This window comes from Elephas maximus, chromosome 1 (assembly GCF_024166365.1).
Source record: "Elephas maximus indicus isolate mEleMax1 chromosome 1, mEleMax1 primary haplotype, whole genome shotgun sequence".
Lineage (NCBI taxonomy): Eukaryota > Metazoa > Chordata > Mammalia > Proboscidea > Elephantidae > Elephas > Elephas maximus.
Genome location: NC_064819.1, coordinates 63,065,655 through 63,083,895, shown reverse-complemented (window position 1 = coordinate 63,083,895; position 18,241 = coordinate 63,065,655). Strand labels below are relative to the sequence as shown.

Genomic DNA, 18,241 nt, shown 5'->3' with positions numbered 1-18,241 from the left:
GTTTGCCTGTTCTGGACATTTTATATAAATGGAATCATACAATATATGGCCTTTTGTGACTGGCTTCTTTCACTTAGCATAAATAGTTTTTGTTGTCGTCATTGGTTGTTGAGAATGTACACAGCAAAACATACACGAGTTCAACAGTTTTCTACATGTACGATTTTAGTGACATTGATTGCGTTCTTTATGTTGTACACCCTCCTTTTTTTGAGTTGTTCCTCCCCCATTAATATAAATTCACTGCCCCCTAAGGTTCCTATGTAATCTTTCAAGTTGCTGTTGTGACTTTGATCCCATATAGATAGTTCTTCAAAGAGCATAATGCTCAAGGCAGACATTTTTTACTAGCTAAGCCTAGACTATTTGGTTTTAAGAAGGTGGGATATTTTTGGTTTAAGGTTTAAATATTATCTAAGAGCAGTAGTTTTAGGGGTTTTCCAGCCTCTGTGGCTCCAGAAAGTCTAGAGCCCGTGAGAATTTAAAATTCTGTTCTCATTGAATGTAATGTTTTCAAGGTTCGTTGATGTTGTAGCATGTATCAATACTTCATTTCTTTTTATTGATGAATGATATTCCATGTATGAATAGACTACATTTTGTTCATTCATCCAGTGGTGGACATTTTGGTTGTTTTCACTCTTTGACTATAATAATGCTGTTTTGGACATTTGTGTACAAGTTTTTATGTGGGCATACGTTTTCATTTCTCTTGGATGGTATATACCTAGGAGTGGAATTGGTTTTTGACGAGACCGCCAGGCTAGTTGCCTTATAAAATGTCCTACATCCTGGGTTTGTCTGTTTTCTTATGGTATCATTTAATTAGAATCATAAGTGTTTGTTGTGTTCACATAGAAAAATTTTAAAGAAAAGTTGAAAAAATAATAGTGATTACCCGTACACTTTTTTAGCTTGATTCACCAGTTAACATTTTGCCATACTTGCTGTATCTTTCTCTGTATATACTTTTTAATTGGACCTTTAAAATTTTTTTAACATAATTTCAGATTTATAGACTTGTAAAAACAATTACAAGATCTCCACATTTTACTGCATTTATTTTTTTGTATTCCTACAGATAAAGAATTGATTTACATAACTGTAGAACAATTATCAAAACCGGAACCTTAACATGGATACAATACTGTAATCTACAGATTTTATTTAGATGTTGCCATTTGTCCAAAAAGAAAATCCAAGCTCATGTCTTGTATTTAGTTGTCATGTCTCTTTCATCTCCTTTAATCTAGAACAACTTCTGTTTTTTTCTTTGTACTTGACAGTATTAATGTCTTTGAAGAATACAAGCCAATTATTATATGCTGTTTTTCATTTGAAATGTTGTGATGTTTTCTTATTACTGTATTAGATCCAGTTACGGACTTTTGGCAGTAATGCCACAAAAGAGGTGCTGAGTTCTTAGCATATCTTATCAGGAGGCAGATGATATCAGTAACTTTTTTACTGGTAATGTCATCATCAATTAAGGTACCTGTATGATTTCTCTAGGGTAAAGTTGCTGTTTTACTTTTTGTAATAAATACCTTGATGAGAATATAATATCCCTTCTACTCAATAGCTTTAGCGTTATTGGTGATTTCTTGCTTGAATCAATATTTTGTAGATCACCACTTGGTAGTTTTCTACCTTGATCATTCCTTCTGCCTTTATTAGTTGGCATTCTATTGAAGGAAGAGTTTTTCCTCTAATTATGTGTTCACTTATCTGTGTATTTATGTTTTTGTATCAACTCGAATTCCTGTATTCAATAGGTTGTAATCCTGTATTAACATTATTTCTTTCGATGATCACGTTGTCCCAGATTTGGCCTTCAGACTGGTTTCTGTATCCTTTTACTGACTGTATCTTCATCATATTTTGAACACCATGTTGCTTTTCAATCTTATAAAATAATCTAGGGTCATCTTGTACATTTCTTACCCCAGCCATCTAGCCATGTAATCAGCCATTTCTCCAAGAAGCCTTAGTTCCTTTTTTTTTTTAAATATTTTACTGTGTTTAAGGTGAAAGTTTACAAGCAAATTAGATTTCCCATTTAACAATTTCTCTACAGGTTACACATTTTTCACAATGTATCATCATTCTCATTCATTCCGTTCTGGTTGTATCATTTCCAGTACTCTAGTTTCCCTGCCCCCTTACCTTCTCACCTTAGCGTTAGAGTAATTTTTGACCATTTGGTCTCATATAGATGATTTCTAGTTCCTTTTTTTTTTTTTAATTGTGCTTTAGGTGAACGTTTACAGAACAAACCAGCTTGTCATTAAACAGTTAGTACACATATTTTGTGACGTTGGTTACCAACCCCACGACACGTCAACACCTTCCCTTCTCGACCTGGGGTTCCTTATTACCACCTTTCCTGTCCCCTCCTGCCTTCTAGTCCTTGCCCCTGGGCTGGTGTGTCCCTTTAGTCTCATTTTGTTTTATGGGCCTGTCCAATCTTTGGTTGAAGGGTGAACCTCAGGAGTGACTTCATTTGTGAGCTAAAAGGGTGTCTGGGAGCTGTACTCTCAGGGTTTGCCCAGTCTATCAGGCCAATAAGTAAGTCTTTTTTTTTTTTTTTTTTTTTGTGAGTTAGAATTTTGTTCTGCGTTTTTCTCCTGCTCTGCCTGGGACCCTTTATTGTGATCCCTGTCAGAGCAGTCGGTGGTAGTAGCTGGGCACCATCTTGTGCTGGACTCAGTCTGTTGGAGTTCTTTGGTTTTCTTCATTCTCCCTTGTTCCAGACGGGGTGAGACCAGTGGAGTATCTTAGATGGCCGCTCACAAGCTTTTAAGACCCTAGACTCTACTCACCAAAGTAGAATGTGGAACTTTTTTTTTTATATAAACAATGTTATGCCATTTGAGCTAGATGTTCCTAGAGACCATGGTCCCCACAGCCCTCAGCCTGGTAATTTGGTCCCTCAGGGTCTAGTTCCTTTTTAATGAAGGGGCTTTTAAGTTGCAAAGAATCATTTCAAAAGAAATATACTTATGAATTTTCTTGCACACTCAAGCAAAAATATTTTTGTGGTTGGTAAGTATATTAATTCTATCTCTATGCTGCCGTTTTGGGAAAAAGGCAGTTGAATTCAGTGAGATTTTATGCCTGCAATTGTAGTGTAACTCTTGGTTACTGTTCAGAAGGTAGGGTATAATTGTCAAACTTTAGGAATCATTAAAAAATCATGAAACTTCTGATGCCAAATGTTAAAATTCATAGGTGTAAGAGTGCTATTAGGAAAGTTTGAGCAAATAAGCAAGCATGTAAATGTATATGCTTCTCTTTTTAGACTGGATATGAAAAAAATACAACACCAGGACAAAATAGAGAACAACGAGAAAGGTAATGCCATTTCACATACAGCTGAACTTCCTCATATTTACTGTATGACGTCCATAGTTGATTTATATATATATATATATATATACTTGAAATTTAAGAGGATTAAGAAAGAGAAACCTTTACACACCAAAAATCAATCTGTTTTTAAAATCACATTGTTTACTTGTTAGCAGTTGTGGTTTTGAGGTATTCAGTTATATAACAAGTTATGACCAAAGTAATATATCAGTTGTTTTCTTTTTCTTTGCTAGTGATTTTTCATACCCAAATTTCAGTATGCCCGCAGCCAATGGATTATCTTCTGGAGTGGGTAGTGGAGGTGGCAAGATGAGACGAGAGAGGACACGCTTTGTTACATCTAAACCTCCAGAGGAGGAGGTAGGGTTACATGCTTAATACCCTTAAAGTTTATTAAAATCTTTGTTGTGCTGATGATGAACGGAGATCTTGGGGTGGGGGCTTGGGGACACAAGAATAACCTACTGTAGAAACTATTGTGTGTGCGTGCGTGCGTGCATGTGCGTGTGCGTGTAACAGGCAACCCAGAAAACCTCACGTACCTTTAACGGTTGTCATAAAAAATCATACTTCTTTGAATAAGAAAATACTGTTCCAAATTGTTTTACACTTGGGTTACTGTATACTTTTGCCTGTTTCTGACATTTATGTAAATGGATCAGTACTGTATGAATTCTTCTCATTTGCCTTTTTCAGCAGCTATAGGGTATTTAACTTCACTGCTGTGTATACGAAGATTTACCAGAATTAATCCCTTTAACTTTCAGTGTACATTTGGGTTGGCTGCTGTTTTTTGTGATTTGAATACATGGCTGAAGTGAATGTTTATGAACTTCTCCCTGTGCACTGTACAGTGTTTTCTCTAGGGTATTTATTTACCTAGGAATGGTCTTGTTGGATTATATGGCATGCAACGTATCTTCAAATTTATAAATTGTAGCAATATTGCCCTTCAGGGTAGGTTTACAATTTAACACTCCAGTGTGGGAGTAGGGTCTCCTTTTTCTTTATCCTTCCCCCAGTGCTTGATTTTACTGACTTTAAAATTTTTGCCAATCTGGTGGTTGTGAGGTAGTATGGGCATTGGAGGTTTATTTTGCATTTCCTTGTTTACTAGGGAGGTAGGACATGTTTTGTGCATTTCTTGGCCATTGGGGTTTTCTTAAGTGGCAGTCACCTTGGTGACTTCATCCATTTTGTTCTGTTGTTTTTATTAGGAACAGTTCTATGTATTCGGAACATCAAAGTTTGAATAAGGTAGGGACCAAAAGATTGATTACGTAAACCCTTAAAAGATTAGAGCCCAGGACCAGGTGGATTATTCTTTCTGTTTGTAGATTATTCTGTTGTTTGTTTTCTAACTGCTTTGGGTTGGATGCAGATCTCCTTTCAGCCTTTTTATAAACACATTTCAGCCTAGTTGGAAAGTTTTGATACATGGCACTTCGATTTGTCATTCGTTTCTAATTAAAATTTCATTTGTGACTTTCTCATTGACCCTTGGGTTTTTTAGGTGTGTATTTTATATTTTTAAACACAAAGCCTTCTGTTGATTATGAAATGTTTTCATTGAAGTTGTTGTATGTCTTCGTGTTAAATATCTTCATATCTGTTGATATTTTGCTTTGCAAGGCTCATTTAGAATGAGAGGCTTTTGTTTTCCAGATCTTTCTTTTGGTCTCCCGTTTACCTATTTACCTGTTTAGTAGTTGTACCTCTGACTCATCAGAATCACCAAGATCATGACTTGTTTCAGTTTGGCCTAAGCGTATAACCTGCCTTGTCATGCTGTTTGGGATATGGCAGGAGACTTGGCTCAGTTACTGGTCTTGAGGCTGTATCTTTTCCTTCCTGAGTTAGCTTCTGCTTGTGGCTCTGCTGGGGTATTGTATTAATGTATTGTACTATCTTGAAAAACAAAGAAAAATTCAATCTTTGAATACAGTATATAAAATTTTGTAGTTTTCTTAGCATACCAGTTTTGTCATTAAAAGTTCTGTATGTGGACTTTGTTATTTAAAAAACGAGTTATCTGTCTTAGCTTGTATACATAAGGAAATTAGTATCTGATTAACATAGCATAGGCTTGTTCCTTAGACAAGCTTTTATATTTTTCAGTAAAATTTTGTGGGCCCACCTTTTTCTCTTTATTCCTGTATGAGGAGATCATCATCTTGGTGGTTTAGTGTTTGACAGATGACAGATTGTGTGGATTTTCCTCATTTCCCTCCAGTTTCAATGTTTTGAAGATAAAATTTCTAAGATCTTAAGCTGAGGCTCAGGTTGATATTGGTAGCTCAGTTTTAGCTATCTTGAAGATGTGTATTTAGTATAACTTTGCTTTATGAGAAAGTTTTTTGGTTTTAATTTTGTTTTTGTTTTCTGGTATACTGACTATCAAAAGCTTTATGAAGCACTAATCTCACAGACCACTTTCACCTCCTCCCTTCCTTGGGCCCACCTCTCTCCTTCTCTCCATTCCCGCCAACTGCCAACTTGGCATTCCAGGATGCCTCATCCAGCCCCTTTGTCCCTGGCTGTGTTCCACATGGAGCTACAGTCTCCACATTTCTGAGGAAAGAGGTACTGATGAGGTAGTGGCCCCAAATTTTCTGCCTACCCTCTGTTTTTTATCTAGATGCAAGGTAGGTTTGGAGAGACACTTTTGTGCCCAATGCAGCTTTTTTTGTTTCAGATGTCAAATGTATTCAGACCACTAGATGTTTCTTAATTTAGTTATAGTTAGTCAGAATTTTTGCTAAAAGATTCAAGATTCTTTTTTCTTTTTTTTTTTTGTGAGTATTTTGATGGGCTTTCAGGAGAGGTCAAATGAGAGAGAATTTTAATGAAATAACAGATTTCAGCTAATTTTAGATACCATTGTTACTTAGCAGAGATTGATGTATTTTGATTCGCGAAGTATTCAGGTTATAGCACTATATTGAAAATAACCCATTCTGCAGTACGAGACACTAAGAGTGTGTGTTCGCTTTCACCTTATCTTAGATTCCAAAATTTGTAAGGATTGTGTGTGTCAGTCACTAAATATATTGGCGTTTTGCTGTATTATGATTTTTATAATTAAAAAGCTCATTAATACAGAGTAGGTGAGCACTGTGTAATAAGTGGTTGGGGAGAGTTCATTGCTTGTTATTGCTGTCTCAGGCACAATCCTGACTGCCATGTGTACTGCCTGAGTAACCTTAGTCAAGTTGTTGACCTCTTGGTTGCTATTTGTAAAATGGGGATAAGGAGAATAAATATACTAAGCTTGTATCTGTAGGCTATCTGCTACTTAATATCTGTATGATTATTAGGCCATGTATTTGATGATTGGTATGTTCACCTTGAGGTATCTGTAAAGCATCCAGTTAGCAGGATTTTTGTCCTTGTTTCTCCCAAATTAAGATCTCCTGAGTCAAAATGTTGGAGACTAGGAAAAGAATCAAATTATAGGATTGGTTCAAGGCCAATAATAAAAGAACTGGTATGGTCAAGTGTATGGCTTAAGGAATTTACATGAGATAGTGGATTCTGTGGTTCATGGGTCCAGGATTTGAAGGGAAGAAGGGCTGGGTGTTGGAGAGGGGAAGAAAACTTCTCTACAGAAATAGCTAAAATGCATCTTTTGTTTGTTCCCCCACCCCCCAAATAGTTTGGTGTGCATAACATGAACCAGAGTTATTTTTTTTTTTTTTAATTTAACAAAAATTTACACATACTGAACTTTAAAATTCTTAAGTGTACCGTTTGAGAATTTGACAGATGCTTACACCTGTATAACCCAAACCCCTTTCAAGATTCAGAACATTTCCATCACCCCAGGAAGTTCACTCATGTACCTTCCTGGCTTTTTCCATTGCCTCCTACCACAGAAGCAATCACTCTTCTGGTTTTTTCAACTGTATATTAGTTTTGCCTGTTCTGGAACTTCATATAATCATTCAGTATGCATTCTTTTGGGCCTGGCTTCTTTGATTCAGCATAAAGCTTTTGAGATTCATCCAAGTAGTTTATTATTTTTTATTGCTGAGTAGTATTTTGCTGTATGAGGATACCACAGATTGTTTATCCATTGTCCTGTTGATGACTTGAGGTGTTTCCCTCTTTCGGTTATGATGAATAAAGCTGCTATAAATGTTTTTATACAGGTCTTCTGGTAGACATGTTAATTTCTCTTGAGTAAATAAATACCTAGGAGTGGAGGCTTGCTAAGTTGTATGCTCAGTGTTTAACCTTTTTAGAAATTGCCAAACTACTCTCAAAGTGTTTGTACCATTTTACACTCTCACCAACAATGGATGAGCATTTTTGTTGCTCTGCATCCTTGCTAACGGTTGTTAGTCTTTATAATTTTAGCCATTCTAGTGATAATCACATTGTAATTTTAATTTCCATTTCCTTGATGACTGATAATGTTGAGTTCTTTCCCATCTTCCTATTGGTAATCTTCCATTGTGAGATTCAAATCTTTTGACCTTTAAAATTGGGCTATCTTTTTTTTAGTGGTAGGTCTTTATAAATTTTTTACCCAAGTACTTTGTCAGGTACATGTTTTTACAAATATTTTTTTTCTAGTCTGTGGCTTCCTTATTTATTAATGGTGCGTTTTATGAGCGGATGTTTTAAATTTTATGAAGTCTTAAATGTACCAATTTTTGTCTGTCATTATACTATTATATATAATTTTTTTATACACACACACACATATATAGTATTATAGTATTGTGTTCTGCCTAAGAAACTTGCCTATTCCCAGGCTGCAAAGATAGTTTACGTTTTCTTGTAGAAGCTTTATAGTTGCTCTTTTATGTTCTTTTCTGATTTCTCATTTGACAGACAGATTATTTAAAAGTATGTTTAAATCTTAAATATTTGGGGGTTTTATTGATTTCTAACTTAATGTGATCAGAGAAATATTGAGATCATCTTTTGAAATGTTTGAGGCTTTTTTTGTAGGCCAGTATGTTGTCTGCTTGATGAATCTACTGTGTGCCCTTAAAAAGAATATGTGTTCTGCAGCTGTTGTATGTAATGCTAAATAGATGTCAGTTAGATAAAGTGACCGATATTATTTCTTACACCTTGTTTGTTGTTACTGAATTTTTTTACTTTGGACTGGTTAGTCTATTAAATTATTGAAAGAGGTGAGTTAAAATTGCCAATTATTTGGTGTATTTGTCTTTTTTTTTCAATTCTGTCAATTTTTATACTATGTATTTTGAAGCCCTCAAAAATTACAGCCTGTGAAATCCTATGGGGCAGTTCCCTGTCACGTGGGGTCATTATGAGCTGAAAATTGACTCAGAGGCACCTAATAACAACATTAGAGCATACTTATTACGTTTATTATGTCTGCCCAATGAATGGCCTCTTTTAATATGATTAAATGTCTTTTAATCTTTGGAACTACTTCTTTTCTTGAAATCTTTTATCTGATGTTAATATAATAATCACCTTATGCTTTTTTTTTTTTTGCTTAGTATTTGCAGGGTATAACTTTTTTCACCCTGTTACCTTCAGCCTGTGTCTTTATATTTAAAGTAAATCTCTTGTAGACAGTATATTGCTGGACTCAGGCTAGCATGGATAAAAAGCTTTTTACTGATTTTATGCCTATAATTGGGATGATCAGTGTATTTACATTTAATACGGTTATTGATGTGGCTGCGTCCCCTATTATGCTGCTGTTTTCTGTTTTTCCCATTTGGTTTTTGTTTCTCTTCTGTTTTCCTTTTGTATTAATTGGATATTTGTTAAAATCCCGTTTTAATTCATTTGTCGTCTTTTCAGCTCTATCTCTTTTTGTTGGTGGCTCCTCTTGGGGCTCTAGGGGTTATGATACATGTCCTTAATTTTTTACAGTCTACTTTTTGTTAATATTGTATCACCTCCTGTAAAATTTAAGAATCTTCCAACTGTGGTTTATGTTATACTTATCACTTATATTATGTCTAGATAGCCTATGAAACCACAGTACATGATTTTCGTGTGTGCAATGACATGTATTTTAAAGAAATAAAGAGGAAAAGATATTTTGTTTGCTCACACATTCTCCATTTCTTCCTGAAATCAGTTTGCATCCATTGTCATTTCCCTTTAGCCTGAAGAACTTGCATTGTAGGTTTTATGACAGCAGAGTCTCTTAGTTCTTTTATCTGAAAGTTTCTTTATTTTGTCTTTGTTTTATTGAGGTATAATTTATGTATAATTAGCTGCAGTTGAAGCATTCAGATTGTTTTAACTGGCAGTTAACTTGCCTGAACTCAGAGTTCTTGTCTCCTCGGTGATGGGCGGCAGCTGAACATTATCTAGTCTCAGTTGGCTGCTTGGTGTCTGTCTTACACGCGTGTAGTTTACAGGCCAGCCAGAGGTTTGAGCAGTTTATATGCAGAATTTGGAATTCCCCTTCATTTGCTATTGTCACCCCATACTGACCTCTGATTGTACAGCTAATAGATTTGCAGATTTCTCTCTGAATTTCAACTACCCACTCACACCATCTGGCACAAACTCATACAGAAAACAGGAGACTTTCTCAGTGCCATTCTCTTCTCCCAGCGTCCTCTCTAGTTTCTACTTATTTTTGGTTGATCTCCAGTGCTTTCAGATTCTTGTCTTTTCTGTTTTGTCCAGTTTATAATTGTTATCTGGCAGAGTATTGGTCAGATACAAGCTACTCTATTACTAAATGAAGGAGGACTCTTTTTGTTGTAATCCACGTCATTTCAAACCTGGGGGTGACTTCCCCTTGCCTGTTGCCGTCAAGTCAGTTCCGACTTAAATTGACCCTATGTGGGTTTGAAAACCAAGGCAGTTCACCAGGTTCATTCAGTACTTGTGTTTATTAAATGCTTAGTTTTGTGTCATGTATCATGTAGGACTTTACATTTCATATTAATACCCATACTTTGATATAGAGAAAGAATAATTTTTTTCTATTTTGATTCTCAAATTCACATGACTGGTTGGTGCCATAGCTAGGATTCAAATTCTGTTTTGTTTTCTTAACTCTGAGGAATCCACATCATTAGCACTACATAGTACTACCTTGTTCCTATTTTGCATTTACCTGTAAATATATCTATTCTACCGGAAAACAAGTAGAAATTTTAAAAAATGATGTTAAAGACAAAATACTTAATGATAAAACATGTTATGTTTTAGGAAATGGAAGTGCCAGTATTACCGAAAATCTCTCTACCGATCACCAGTTCTTCACTGCCTGCCTTCAGTTTTAGTTCCCCTTCCATCACAGGCTCCTCCTCATCACCTGTCAGTCCTTCGCAGTCATTAGCAAACAAGGTACTAAACCGTTGTAAATAGAGACGATGTTTGTTCTTGCCTGTTCCTTATTTCAAAAAGTCTAATACTGTATTTAAAGCAGAATAATTCGTTTTCACTACTAGATTAGTAACTCAGTAAGAAGAGAGAAATTGATATGGTGTTTTGCCTTTTTTTTTTTAGTGTACAAATATCTTGGATACATGATAGTGGGAGTGTTCTTTTTTAATTCTTATGTAGTGCTTTAGAGAAAGATGACTGTTAAATTTGTTTCCAAACAGTGTTTTCAGTAAGATATTTTTAGGTAAGAGCAGACTTAACGTTTTTACTTCTCAGGTAGAATTAACGTCTTTAATGTGCTCCTGAAATTGATATGCTTTCTTCCTGGATTTTACTTTTTTTGAGCATATTCTTACAGATGTTGTTTTCCTCCTTTAGACAGGTGGCCACCTCTAAAATAGTATATACTCCTCTTCCAAGAGGAAGCCAGATTTTATAGTGGTTTCTGCTCAGTATATTTCAGAAGTTAAAGTGATTTTTAAATCTAAAAGGAAAAGAAAAATGCTTTTGGTGTCTTTGGAATAATTAATTTGCTTAAGGTCGATTTTATTGTCAATTTTTTTTTTCTAAATAGCTCTTTCTGTGTCATTTCTTAATAATTTGGAAAACCAGGTACAAATGACCTCTCCGAGCAGTACTGGCAGTCCCATGTTTAAATTTTCATCTCCAATCGTAAAATCTACTGAGGCAGATGTACTACCTCCATCATCTGTAAGTAGCAACCAAGGAATATTTCTCGTTCAGTGACAGGATTTCAAAGCTATATTGTAATTTTATCAAATGTAAGATGTCATTAGTGGTAAGAAACACCATTATTTTTCTTCCTGTTTAAAAAAGAATTTAATCTACAGAACATTTGAATGAATTTCATGAACACCTGTACATTCTTCAGGACGTACATATACGTACGCATTTATACGTATGTGGTTTCTCCTGTACTATTTGAAAATGAAATAAAAACAGCATGATACCTTTAATACTTCTTCCTGTATCTCCTAAAAACCAAAACCCATTGCAGTCGAGTTGATTCCGACTCATAGCAATCCTATAGGACAGAGTAGAACCACGCCGTAGGGTTTCCAGGGAGTGGGCGGTGGATTCCAACTGCCAACATTTTGATTAGCAGCCAAGCTCTTAACCACTGTGCCACCAGGGGTTTTTTGCATACCCACAATGCAATTATCATACCCAAGAAATTTTAACATTGATATACTAATAATATAACCCATATTCAGATTCCCTCATTGTCCCCAGGCTGTCCTTTAATAGTCGTTTTGTTTCTGTTGGTTCTAGATTGAGTCAAGGATTATGTTGCGTTTAGTTATCCTGTCTCTTGAATCACCTTTACTCTAGAAAGGTCTTGTGCTGTTTTTATGTTCTGTGATATGGAACTTGTTTCTTCATGATGAGCTGTATGTCTGTATATACATGAGATGGTATATTTGACATTTGTTTAAAACAAAATTGACACTTAAAGGGTACCTCTTCTCTCTTTTCAGATTGGATTTACATTTAGTGTGCCTGTTGCAAAAACAGCAGAACTTTCTGGCTCCAGTAGTACTTCAGAACCAATTACAAGTAGTTCAAGTAAGTTAAAAAAAAAAAAAAAAAAATCCTCACAAATGTTTGCATAAAAATAGTTGCATACTTAGTCATGTGAACTGCTACCTAATTCTCTGGGCCTACAAAGCTCTGAGGTTTTGGGTCATAGAAATGAACTTGTAGGGGAAAGATTGGCAGGATTTACATTACTAGATACTTAGCAGAGATTTTCCTTTGATGAACTATATTATCTCATGAGTATAATAGTTAAAGTATTAAAGAAGTAGATTAGTATTTCAAATTTCTTTTACCTCTGGCATTCTTAAAAATGCCTTCGTTGGAATGAAATTTGTTCTGAAAAGCAAGCAGGAACTAGTACCAACCTGTTGGTAATGCATTTTAATAATTACCTTTAGACATACTAAAGCTTCCTAAATGTAAATGCTAGAGTTTGGTTTTGAGAGAGATAATCTCATCAGCAAAGTTATCCACTGTCTTTGGTTAGTGGTCAAAATTAGACACTTTGTTATAAATGAAATCTGTTAAGAAAATCAAGGGGCGGGTGATGCGAGTGCTGAGCAATTGACTGCTAACCTAAAGGTTGACGGTTCAGAGCCACCCAGTGGCTCCACAGAAGACAGGCCTGGTGAACTGCTTCTGTAAAGGTAACAGCCAAGGAAGCCCTATGGAGCAGTCCTACTTTATAACACATGGGGTCACCATGATTCGGAATCAGCTCAACAGCAACAAGTCTGATTTTTGTTTGTCTCCATTATAGTTGTAGTGAGATTCATTTCTAGGTTTACTGTTCAATACATAAGTATTTTTATGTATAAAGTTTATACTGGCTCCGTGAGATAGTGATAACATAATTTCTGAACTCAAGAAATCAGTGTCATTGAGGGAAGAAATGAGTAATTAGGTAATTAAAACAGGGTTTTATTGTGGTGGCTTTTTTATTTTTAAGAGTGTTTGGTATTTGGGAAGTGGATAGGCATCTGGGCTAAGTTTCTCATGAGGGTCAAGAATTTTGAGCAAGGGCATTTTATCCAAGAAATAAACAAGAAATACAAGGAAGGGCTCAGGAACAAGAGAAAAAGCCGGACATATTTTGAGAATTGCAAATAATTTGTCATTGCTTGAGTGAGTAAGTGGTAAGAAATGAGGTTGGAGTGTTAGCTTTGAATTCTAAAAATTCTTCAGTGCCTTGGTAAAAAATTGGATATTATTCTGTACATAGTAGGGAGACACTGAGTGATTTTTATACGGGGCAAGGTAGGTGTGGGTAGAGTGACAACAATATGTTGAGCGAGGGTATGGGTGGGTGGCATACTCATTTAAGGCATTAGTACTGTGTCCAGAAGTGTTTCTTAGTGTATCTGCTGAGGCTTGGAAGTTTTTAAAAGTAAATCTCCCTTCAATAGATAAATAAGTTTAAAATTTTAAAAAAGCCAAGCATAGAAGTTAGCAAGGTCTTTGGCTTTGGATCATCTTGAAGATAAATGCATAGAGTGGCATGAAATGAGAATTTGACTGGTATGTTTGCAATCCTGTTTATTTTTTATTGAATAAAACAGCCCTGTGTAAGAGAAAGTAACAAGCATATTTCAGGTGTGCTTCTTATAAGATTTTTTTCTTTAATAGCAGTTTGAATTCAAGAGAAGTAAACCTACTTAAATGACTAATTTCATGTCATGTTATGTGGAAGGGCATTTAAAATCCTTCCCAATTTTTCTAATGGTAATTGAATGAGTAGTAGTTTGTTGCAGTAGCTTTGTGTTTCATCACTTTTGGGGAGATTTCCTAGTGTTCTAAGGAGTTTGTTACGAGTGGCATATATAGAAGTTATGTGTTCTCGCTTTGACACTTCTGGTTCTCACCACTTCTGTCATTAAAAAGCTGATTGAAAATGTGGATGAAAGTCATGATTAATTAGTATGTGACAGGAGCTAATTTTTCTGTCATTGCCTTTTCCCATCTCTTTGAGTTCACTTCAGGGAATTCTAAAAATTTACCTTAAATTACAAAAAGCAATTCAATTTTGATTATAAAGGAAGATAGAATGTGATAAAGTGATATGTGTGATAAAGCATATCTTTTCTTTGTTTTGACACAGTTGTAAGAGGCAGGTAGGTTTTTTTTCTTTCATTATTTTAGTTGAGATAAAATTAAAATAACATAAAATTAACCATTTTAAAGCCAACAATTTAGTAGCATTTAGTACATTTATAACCTATGCCTAGTTTCCAAACATTTCCATCATCCCAAAATGAAACCCCATACCCATTAAGCAGTCACTCCCCATTCTCCCCAAACCTAAAACAAACCCATTACTGTGGAGTCGTTTTTGTGACCCTATAGGACAGAGTAGAACTGTCCCATAGGGTTTCCAAGGTTATAATCTTTACAAAAGCAGACTGCCGTACGTATCCTTTCGATTAGCAGCTGAGTGCTTAACCACTGAGCACCGGGGCTGCTTCCATTTCCCCCAACCCCAGGCAGACATCAATCTGCTTTCTATCTCTATGATAATTTGCCTATTCTGAATGTTTTATATGAATGGAATCATACAGTGTCTGGTTGCTTTCAGTTAGTGTCATGTTTTTTGAGGTTCATTGACGTTGCAGCTTGTATCAGTACTTCATTCTTTTTCAGAGTTGAATAATACTCCATTGCATGAATATAGCACAATTTGTCCATTCATCCATTGATGGACATTTATACTGTTTCCACCTCTTGGCTGTTGTGAATAGTGCTATCATAAATATGACTGTACCTGTATGAGTGGAAGGAGCACTGGTGGCATGGTGGTTAAGAGCCACGGCCGTTAACCAGAAGGTTGGCAGTTCAAATCTACGAGCTGCTCCTTGGAAACCCTACTGGGCAGGTCTACTTTGTTTACCATTATGAGTCGGAATCGACTCTGTGGCAGTGGGTTTGGCTTTTTTTTTGTTTTTAATTTTTTTTAATGGTAGTTCTATGTTTATCTTTTTGAGGAATTGCCAAATTGTTTACCGTTATGGTTGAACCATTTTATATTCTCACCAAAATGTACAAGGTTCCAATTTCTCTACGTCCTGGCCAACACTTTTTTTTTTAGGTTAATTATAGCCATACTAAAGGTGCGACTGGCGCCTCATTGTGGTTTTTATTTGTATTTCCCTAATGACAAATAGTGTTGAGCATCTTTTCATGTGATTATTGGCCATTTGTATATTTTCTTGGGAGAAATGCCTGTACATTCTTTTGTCCGTCTTTTAATTGGGTCATTTGTCTTTTTGTTGAGTTATAGAAGTTCTTTATATATTCTGGATACTAGGCCCATATCAGGTAAATACGATTTATAAATATTTTCTCCCCTTCTGTAGGTTTTCTTTTCACTTTCTTGATAATGTCCTTAGATGCACAAAAATTTTTATTTTTATGAAGTCCAGTTTATTTGTTGTTTTTCTTTTGGTGTTTATGCTTTTGATGTCATATCTCAGAAACCTGCTTTTTATTCATTACAGTGCATTTAAGAATGATTTTTGTGGCTACGTAGCGTTTCATCATGTCAGTATATTGTAGTTGTCATAACTAGCCTCTTATTCTTGAGCATTTTATTGTCCAGGCTTACAATACTATAACTGGAGGATTGTCTCAATCACAGGATGAATTCCTAGAAATGGAGTAACTAGCCCAACTGAATATTTTTAAGGTTTTTAAAATCAATATTGCTAAATTACTCAGTAATCAAATAAATACTTCATGCACCTTGATCCTGTCCAGTATTTCCATTTTATTTTCTTGATTACCAGTGAATTCATTGGGTGAAAATTACAGTTTATGTTTTTTGCCTTTGTGGGAGGGAGGATCAGTATGAGAAATACTATCTTTGCTTCTTTGTAATGGCAAATAAACTCTAATACAAGTCATTTGTTCATTATCTTTGCATTACGGTGACTTTCTTGGTGAAGTTTTAAAAATTGATCTAAGAGAAAAAGTTCTTCGAGAGAACTTTTTTTTTTTTAACCGTTTATTCCTTTCACTATGATAAAATACATGCAACAAAACATTTGCCATTTTAACCATTTTTACGTGTACAATTCAGTGATGTTAATTATTTTCACCATGTTGTGCAGCCATCAGCACTATCGATTTTCAAATGTTTTTCATCCCACTAAACAAGCTCGGTATTCCTGAAGCAGTAATAACCCCCCGTTTTCCTCTCAACTCAAGGCCCTGGTAACCACTAATAAATTTTTGTCTGTGCATTTGCCTTTTCTAAGTATTCCATGTAAGTTGGGTCATAACAGTATTTGTCTTTTGTGTGTGACTTTTTAATGCATGTAACTCAAGAGTCCAATGCTTTTTCTTGATATAACATTTTTTTTTTTTTTACACAATTAAAAAAATTGCAGCACAAGATACCACTTCAGTGAACAACAATACAAGCTGTAAGAGGAAGCTAGATGAAGATTGTGAGGGCCCTTTTGTACCTGCAAAAGCCCTGAAAGAAGGAAGTGTTCTAGATGTTTTGAAAAGCCCTGGTAAGATACCAGCTGCCCTTGGAGTGGTTAGAAGTCTTAATTACAAACTCAGAGTCTTGTTTTAATGTCATTTGTGCTTTTTAAAAATTGTGATTAGTTTGGTATAGGAGGTTGACTTTTGAATATAGATGTAATCAGATGCAATTCTTTTGGGAGAAATACATTAGAAAACTCTACCTACTACTTTGGAATTCAAAGAATTTGAAATCTCGAGTCAAGTATAGAAGAAAATGAACTGCCTGTTAAAGCATAGCAAGATAGAGATAGGCCAGTATGGAATAAAAATAAATAAACCTGATGTTACCTGGACATATCTTTATCTGATGATTTCCTCAAAGCATGGAACTACCTTGTTCTTCTCAGATTTTTCTCCAGTTGTGGTATATATATGTAACAAGGCCAAGCAGAAAGCATGTGCATAATTATAACATCTCTGATACATAGGGAACAATACTCAGTTGAAATGAAACAAAATTTAAAAGCTAGTAGGTAATAATTTGAAGGGGATAAATTGAAGTCCTGAAAAGGAATGGTTTTGATTTGAAATCAAAGAGGATGTTCAAAATTTTAATTGTGATGTATGGTCTAAAAACATAAAACTATTTATTTGATAATCTCACAGCTCAGAAAGAATTTAGGTTTAACTAGGCAGGCTTGTTCGTGTAATTATATAGGTTTTTGTTTTGTTTTGTTTTTTAATATAAGTGAGGCTGTCTTCATTAACAGAATTTAAGAAGGGTTGGGTTCTTTTTGGTCCGGCTCTCTCATTTTACAGATGCCGATACAGCCTATAGGAATCCAATAATTTTATGCAGTTATGGCAGAACTCCAGAATACCTACCTGTATTAGAGTTAACCAAGGTTTAGGTGACCATTAAATGCATATAGCTTATATCTCTAGGGTAACATTTTGTGTTTATAATGCTACCCTCTCCCCCATCCCCTTCCCAATTTGAACTCTTTTAAGTAGAAAAAATTGGGGGGAAATTCATACTTTCATTTGCAGGAAATCCTAAAAAGTAGAAGGAAAAGAAATCTAACGCTTTGAGATGGTTACTGTTAAGATTTTGCCAACTTAGGGACTCAAATTAGTCATTAACAAATAGTACATTGGTGACCACTGGGGGGTAACTGAAGTATGTGAGATTATTTTGTTCTTATACTAAAGTAGTTCTAGGCTAGGTCATTTCTTTCTACCACTAGAAAACATCTAACGATTATACATTCTTCTTCTTCCCTTCGGTGCTCCGGGCAGAAGAAATAGACCACAAAGTTTATTGGTATTTGTAAAATACAAGTTAATTGTTCTTAAGTGAAGGATTGGTGGCAAATCTTTCCTGTAAAGAAAGCGCAGCTTGAGTGAGTCAATTTAGCCACAGCAGTTTTCGTAGCACAAGGACTATTGTTTTTGTTTTTTCCGATTTCATGGCTTTATGTGAATACCTTAAGTGTCT

At 35.2% G+C, this 18,241-nt stretch overlaps 1 protein-coding gene across 4 annotated transcripts in view; it reads left to right on the top strand.

Annotated features, from left to right (window-relative positions):
* NUP153 (nucleoporin 153) overlaps window positions 1-18,241 on the top strand; it is a 75,342-nt gene that overhangs the window by 33,188 nt on the left and 23,913 nt on the right. For all 4 annotated transcript variants that reach the window (XM_049884587.1, XM_049884578.1, XM_049884604.1 and 1 more), the window contains 6 exons: window positions 3,302-3,354; window positions 3,606-3,732; window positions 10,540-10,677; window positions 11,329-11,427; window positions 12,216-12,303; window positions 16,659-16,787. In XM_049884587.1, coding sequence (XP_049740544.1) covers window positions 3,302-3,354; window positions 3,606-3,732; window positions 10,540-10,677; window positions 11,329-11,427; window positions 12,216-12,303; window positions 16,659-16,787 — 634 coding nt within the window. The remainder of the gene's footprint in view (window positions 1-3,301; window positions 3,355-3,605; window positions 3,733-10,539; window positions 10,678-11,328; window positions 11,428-12,215; window positions 12,304-16,658; window positions 16,788-18,241) is intronic.